Source organism: Oryctolagus cuniculus, chromosome 12, assembly GCF_964237555.1.
Source record: "Oryctolagus cuniculus chromosome 12, mOryCun1.1, whole genome shotgun sequence".
NCBI lineage: Eukaryota > Metazoa > Chordata > Mammalia > Lagomorpha > Leporidae > Oryctolagus > Oryctolagus cuniculus.
In genome coordinates this window covers 73,006,461-73,014,116 of record NC_091443.1, presented here as the reverse complement: position 1 = coordinate 73,014,116, position 7,656 = coordinate 73,006,461, and the positions used below count along the sequence as shown (strand labels likewise).

At 47.6% G+C, this 7,656-nt stretch overlaps 1 protein-coding gene across 1 annotated transcript in view; it reads right to left on the bottom strand.

Annotated features, from left to right (window-relative positions):
• Positions 1-3,987: 3,987 nt before the first annotated feature.
• The window catches only part of SLC27A2 (solute carrier family 27 member 2), a 47,893-nt gene continuing 44,224 nt past the window's right edge, over positions 3,988-7,656 (bottom strand). The window contains exons 9-10 of the mRNA XM_002717806.5: positions 6,805-6,935; positions 3,988-4,455 (exon numbers count right to left, since the gene is read on the bottom strand). Of these exons, the coding sequence (XP_002717852.1) occupies positions 4,279-4,455; positions 6,805-6,935 (308 nt within the window). The 3' untranslated portion in view covers positions 3,988-4,278. The remainder of the gene's footprint in view (positions 4,456-6,804; positions 6,936-7,656) is intronic.

Sequence of the window (7,656 nt, the reverse complement as noted above, 5' to 3'; positions counted from 1 at the left end):
ACTGCGCTGATCCAATGGCAGGAGCCAGGTGCTTATCCTGGTCTCCCATGGGGTGCAGGGCCCAAGCACTTGGGCCATCCTCCACTGCACTCCCTGGCCACAGCAGAGAGCTGGCCTGGAAGAGGGGCAACCGGGACAGAATCCGGCGCCCCAACCGGGACTAGAACCCGGTGTGCCGGTGCCGCAAGGCGGAGGATTAGCCTAGTGAGCCGCAGTGCTGGCGGAGAGGTTCTTGATTTGGAGCTCACAGGCCAGTCCAGAGGCCCCTTGGATCCTCCAGGACATGTAAATGTTCCATCTCCAGCTTTGGAACTTGTGTATTCTCCTCCTTTTTTCTGGACTCTGTAGTCAGGTGCAGGGTCTGTTATTGTGGTGCAGGGATATAAGCTGCTGCGGGTGATGCTAGCGTCCTGTGTTGTAGCACTGGTTTGAATCCTGGCTGCTCTGCTTCTGATCCACCTCCCTGCTAATGTGCCTAGGAAAGCAGCAGAAGATGGCTCAAGTCCTTGGGCCCCTGTCACCCATGTGAGAAACCCGGATGGAGTTTTGGGCTCCTGCCTTTGGCCTGGCCCAGCCTTGGCTGTTGTGGCCATTTGGGGAATGAACTAGTAGATGGAAGATCTTGCCTCTCCTCCTCCTCCTGGTCTGTGTCACTCTGGCTTTCAAATTAATTAATTTTAAAAAAAGCTGTGCTCCCATGCAGCTTAGCCATGATTAGTTCTGAGGCCAAAAAATGATTGGCTTCCCATTTCAGATGGCACCTTTGTAGGGAACGGCCCTGAAATTGGTTGTATGAAGATCCTCAAAGAGACACAAAGCATGATGTTGGTTGAAATGGCAAGGGCAGATTTTAATCAGAAATTCACTTATGCAAAACAGTCCAGTATACACTGAACTCCACTTTGTGCACAGGTGACTGGACATTGTAAAGGGAGAATGGGTTGATGGGGAGGGGGCCAGAGAGCACTTGGTAAGCCCAGGAATGTAGAAAGTAGTAAAAGACAAGCATGGGGGTTGCTGCCTTTATTAACTGATCTGGAGGTTTGGTTCCTACACTCCCATAGAGACTGGGAGGTAGGAGGTGGGGCCCTATTTTGAGGTGGAGCAAACAGAAAGCTGTTCAGGCAGCCCTGAGCTTTCTTTTCTTTTTCTTGTTAAGGGGGTCTGGCTTGGGACGGGGGTGGGGCTCAAAGGGACTTGGCTACAGTTTGCTTCAGGGGTGAATCTTTGCCAAGAGCTTAAGTCTTCATGTAGCCCCTTGCCCTCTGTGTGATCCCTGGACTTTGCTGCATCCTGGAATCCCCTGAGGTGGGTGGGTGATGTCTTAAAAAAATGCTTAAAGCCTGCCTCCTACTCCTAGAAATCCTGATCTAATTGGCCTCGGCTGTGGGATTTTTTTTTGACAGCTACCTAGGTGGTTCTATTGTGCAGCAATATCTGGGAAGTATGGCTATAGCTTGGCTTGCCATGCACAGAGGCTGTGCGGCTCAGACACCCTGGAATCCCCAGCTGATTCTTAGGCACAGCCAAGCTAGAGAAGCACTGCTCTAAGCCAGTGGGCCTCAGATGGAGCCCACATCTGAAACACCAGGCCGGCTTGTTAAGATGCAGGTTGCTGGCCTCCCCTTTAGCACTTCTGCTTTGGCTGGTCTGGGATGGGGCCCTAGAATTGGCTGAGTTCCCAGATGCTGCTGATGCTGCCGGTGCTGGGACCATGTACACAACTGCCGGCCCGTGAAGCTGTTCTCTGCCTGCCAGAGCTGGGTGGGAGTGCAGTTCTGACAAGTTGTATGACTTTAAGTATGTCACATGGCCTCCAGCCTCAGGGAATCTTTTATCAGATACAGAGGTTTGACTAGATGCCCCGTAGAACTGCTTTTAGATTTGCTATAGCAAACCACAGTGTGTGTATCTAGTAAGTAGATAGAAGCTCTTGCTTGATATGAATTTCTAAGAACAGTCGCGGGCTTAAGATGAGGGAGCACATCTAGGCCTTTCCTGGGCCTAGGCTTTGAGTTACCCCAGTTCCAGGGGTGACAGGGTACAGCATGGGTCAGAGGAAGTCAGGGCCTGGCCCATTTTGGTTCCTGGAACAGTAGCATCCTGGTCTAAGTGTTGACTGCTCACCTGCGAAAATGTCCTTTGTGATGTTGAAGGCCATCACTGCTATAACTTAACCTCCGCTGACTGCCTGATTCACTCAGGCGGCATTCCACGTAACACAACTGTGCGATGTGATACCTTTTCTTTAAAAAAAAAAAAAGATTTATTTATTTATTTATTTGAAAGAGTTACAGAGAGAGAGGAGAGGCAGAGAGAGAGGTCTTCCATCTGATGGTTCACTCTCCAGATGGCTTCAATGGCTGGAGCTGCACTGATCTGAAGCCAGGAGCCAGGAGCTTCTTCCAGGTCTCCCACGTGGCTGCAGGGGCCCAAGCACTTGGGCCATCTTCTACTGCTTTCCCAGGCCACAGCAGAGAGCTGGATTGGAAGAGGAGCAGCCAGGTCGCGAACCGGCGCCCATATGGGATGCCAGTGCTTCACGCCAGGGCGTTAACCCGCTGCACCACAGCGCCGGCCCCAACAGTGTAATACTTTCAAAAACAAAGGCTGTGCTATTTCCTATCACTTGAGTTCAGATTCTCGATAAAGCAATGGTAGAGAGCATTTTGCAAAAATTCTCAAGTGCTGACACATGAGCAATAATCATTTTAAATGATTGGCAAAATTCACAAAGATGCAGCCCATCCAGTTTTTCCTTGGGCCAGGAATGTTTATGTTAGACACAATGAGCAGGGGCAGGGATTCTAGGCCCGACTCAGTGACCGTGATGCTCCCATGGTCTAGGACAAGCTCTAGGTAAAAGGACCTGCTCCTGGAACTCGGTTATGGTGGACATGTGTAGAGATACAATAGTTGTACTCAGGACGGGAGGCAGCTGAATGTGATGAGAAAGAGCTCCTTAGAGGTTTCCAACCCCCCCCCCCCCCCCCGCCAACTCTATGCCATCCCAAAGGCTCACATGTGGTCCACAGACACACTTTTTACAACTTGAGAGATTTCAGAAGGACCTGGATTTCTGTTTCCTGAATAGTCAGAGAATCAGAACACGTTCTGAATTTCTCCATGACAGGGATCAGGTGGTGATGGCTGGGAGGCGCTGTCTCCGAGCTCACGTCATTCACTCGCATCCACATCAGCTGTGCGAATCCTCAAGCTGCTTGGGTTTGCAGTCTTTAATGTGTTAAACCATATTTGACGAACAGCTTTTATGCATAGCACTCTGAACACAGAACTTTGATAGGCTCCTTCAAGGACTATAGATGGCATTGGGACTATAGATGGCACTGTCACCTGCTGGATAAAGCTGTATGTACACGATGCTTACGCGCGGGGTGAGTCGCTTTGTTACACTAGAGCTGGATTTCCACTGGGTTTTCCTTGTTGTTATTCCTTCCTTAGCCTCCTCCTGTTTTTTTTTTTTTTTAATTTTATTTTATTATTTGAAAGGCAAAGTTACAGAGAGGCAGAGAGAGAGAGAGAGAGAGAGAGAGAGAGAGAGGTCTTCCATCCGCTGGTTCACTCCCCAACTGGCAGCAATGGCTGGAGCTGCGCTGATCAGGAGCCAGGAGCCCCCTCCGGGTCTCCCTCGCTGGTGCAGGGTCCTAGGAACTTGGGCCATCTTTTACTGCTTTCCCAGGCCATAGCAGAGAGCTGGATCGGAAGTCGAGCAGCAAGGACTTGAACCGGTGCCCATATGGGATGCCGGCAGTGCAGGGGGTGGCTTTACCTGCTATACCACAGTGCCAACCCCACCCCCATTTTTTCTTTTCTATTTTTTTTTTAAACTCAGAATTCTATAGTGAGTGGAACACCTGCCTGTGAAAACTTATTAAGGAGGTTGTCAAGCTTTGGAGTAAATGACAAAGGATTTTCATTTAGAATAAAGCCAGGAAGGAACATAAAAAACAGTGTCACGTCACATGCTGGTGTTCATCTACTTTATTTATTTAAAAAAATAATGCCCTCCCTCCAGCAAGCTCAGTTTGCAAATACAAACAGTAAGTGCACATTGGAAAATAATTATCTCTAAATCTTTTCACTTGCAAAGGTCTAGTTGTAATTTAAAAAGTGGTCCCTTGCTGGTATGCATAATTTCCTAATAAAAATAACTGAACGTGACAATCTTCGATTAAATTAAAGTTGAATTATATCAAATGGCTGTTCTAGGTCCATTCCATTTCTTTCTGGAACTAGACATTATCCTCTTGGAAATAGTCAGAGTTTCAGAGTTTTGTCACTTATGGCATTATAAATGTCCTGAGTCATAGGCACATACATTTTCGCTGTGTCATCCAAGAAATACAAGGTATCCTTGATGACTGCAGGGTTGAAGCCCTCCTCCATGAGGGTTACTTTGCGGTGTTTGAAGGTCCCAGTGATCTCAATGGCGTCCTGAAAGACATCACAGAACACACGTGAGGCTTGTGCTTGCAGTAGATGAGGGTTCAGGGCAGTGGAGGGCACGGGCATTTGGCATCTCTGGCTCAGGGATAGCTGCGAAATGAGCTGTTTTTTTCTTATTTAAAAAAATTTTATTACTATGTAATACTGTACATTCTGAGGGCCTAAGTGCAATATTTCAACACACACATGTAGCATAAACCAATGAAACCAGGCAACTAGTTTTTCCACTTCCTCGTCTTTGTGTTTGCAGCCTACTAGTTGTTTACAAAGCACATTGCTGGGAACTACAGTCATGCCAGGAACCCAGCACCTCTATCTGACCGCCTTGGTGCTCATTACTGATCCTCCCTCTGCCTTCCTCTTCTCTCTCTCCCAGCCTCTCGTAATCGCTATTCAAAGCTCAGGCCAATTTTTTATTTTAAAATTTCCACATACGAGGGAGAACATGTGGTATGTGTCTTCCTGTGGCTGACTTAGGGAGGTGAAAGTTTAGTGCTATCCATTCAGCCTGCTTTTAGAATCTCCACTAATGAGCCCGACTATCATGAGGTAGTTTTTCTTCCCGTAAAGCCTTAGGGTTGGAGTGGGTGCTTGGCCTAGCATTTAAGACACGACTTGGGATGCCCCTATCCTATATTGCAGGGGCCAGTTCACATCCCAGCTCCACTCCTGATGTCAGCTTCCTGTTAATGTGTACCCTGGAAGGCGGCAGGTGGTGGTTCAAGTACTTGTGTCCTGCCACCCGCATGGAAGACCTGGATTGATTTCCCAGTTGCTGGTTTCAAGTGAACCAGCAGATGGGCGCTCTGTCTCAAAGCTTTAGGATCACCTGTGGGGAGTGAAGGCTGTGGGGATGCTACCAGGGAGATTCCTGTGTATAGATTTTTGGAAAATTATTTTTCATTTTATTTGGAAGGCAAGGAGACAGAGATCATCCAACTGCTGCTTCAGTTCCCTAATTCCCTCCACAGCAGGGGGTTGGCCGGGCTAAAGCCTGGAGCCAGGAACTCAGTCTGGGTCTCCCACATGTGTGGCAGGGACCCCAACCCTGAGTCATCTTCTGCTGTCCCTCAGATTGTGCGTTAGATTGGAAGTGGAGCCAGGACTCAAACCAGGCACACTGATATGGGACGCAGGCATCCCAAGTGGCATCTTAACTGCTGCACCAAATGCCAGCCCCACTTGTGCGTATTTCTGAGCATAGGGGTGGCACCTGCTGCCTGGTAAGGCCCCGGACATTTTTAGAATATCCTAACTAATGGTGGGAATAAGAGGATAGAGCATTCACGCTCAGACAACCCTGTTTTCTCAGTCTGTTTGCTGATAGACTGAAGACTGGTTAAGACTGGTTTTTCCTTCACGGTTACTGGAAATATCCAAATACCCCTTTTTCATGTTTGTTTACCATTTGGTTGCAAAGTAAATGTCAGTGTTCCATTAACATCAATAGAAACAACCCTATACAGCCAAACAATACTTGGAATCCTAACGTTCCTCCAGTCTGTGGCTGTAGTATCGAATCAGAGCAGAGAGTCTGAGAGTAAGAGTGTTAAACTAACAAAAGGGTTGATGTTTGAGGAAGGAAAAGAATGTCTCTAGAAGAGATAGCTAGGTCTTCCTAGTTCCAAATGGTTAATGATGCCCAATTGTACTTCACACCACCTGGTGGGCAGCCCATATCAGAATGCCCCAGGGAGTCCTGGCTGCCAGGCTTCCAATCCAGCTCCCTGCTAATGTGCCTGGGGAGGCTGCGGAAGATGGCCCAAGGACCTAGGCTGCTGCCACCAACTGGGAGATTAGGATGGAGTCCTGGCTTGGCCCTGCCCACGCTATTGTGACCATTTGGGGAGTGAACTAGTGGGTGGAAGATCTCTCCCCCTACTCTTCCCTTTCAACTCCTGTGTGTGTCACTCTGCCTTTCAAATAAATAATAAATCTTAAAAACAAAAAAGAAACTTGACACCATGAAAACGTGGAACACGTAGTGGCTTTTTCCATTCTTTGAAACTAGAATCAACAAATCCAGTATGGTCAGAGCGTTTCTTTGTGAAGTGTCTGTCATACCTCTCCAGACAGACTTTGTGAGCTCTTGGCCTGCTGCTAAATGAACTGGCTGAACTGGCAAGGAAGGGATTAGGATTAGGATTGGGTTTCTGGTGACTGTATTTCCTGATGTTTCTGTCTTCTGATGTAGATTTATGCCCCTCCTTTCTGAGCTTCCTGGAAAGGGTGGTGAACAATTTGGCAAAGGCAGTCACAAAGCAGGGAAGGGAGGTTGCTCGCTAAGGGACAGAGGTCTCCAAGAGGGAAGAGAATTGAACTGGACAAGAGGCCCACCTGGATTCTGAGAAACCGGGGCCTTGCATAACTAGGCAGGTAATCAACAACGTGCTGAAAGAGTTTCTTTCCATCAAATTCATGGTTTTCTTTCATCTTGATTGAGGCCATGCCAATTCGACCCTCATGACCTGAAAGGAAAGTGAAAAAAACAATGAGCTATTTGTTTTGCTTATGAGGCTTTGCTCCTTTAAAAAACTGTGGACTGAGACAACACGATGGTATGAATTTCTTCTGGATAACTGGAGTTTTTTTCAAATATATGTCAAAGTGTTTCTGAAATGAATACACCAATGCTATGACTGATAGCTATCCATTGACTGAACCTTTATTGTGTGACAGCCTCTACATCATGCATGTCTTATGGATTATCTTGTGGAATCTTCAGTACAACTCCATTACAGTTGAAGAAATGGAGGCTTAGACTTTCAGATGGGGCTGGCTCTGTGGCCTAGGTTAAGCCTTTGCCTGCAACGAGGGCATCCCATATGGACACCAGTTTGAGTCCCAGCTGCTCCTCTTCCAATCCAGCTTCCTGCTAATATGCCTGGGAAAGCAGTGGAAGAGGGCCCAAGTGCATGGCCCCCTGTACCCATGTGGGAGACCTGGAAGTAGCTCCTGGCTCCTTGTTTCGGATAGGCTCAGCTCTGGCCATTGTGGCCATTTGGAGAGTGAGCCAGTGGATGGAAGGCCTCTCTCTCTGCCTCTCAAATAAATAAATCTTTAAAAAAAAGGGAGCAAACTGTTGAAATCCATACTTAATGTATACTAAGCTGATCTTCTGTATATTAAGATAATCGAAAATGAATCTTGATGTGAATGGAAGGGGAGAGGGAGTGGGAAAGGGGAGGG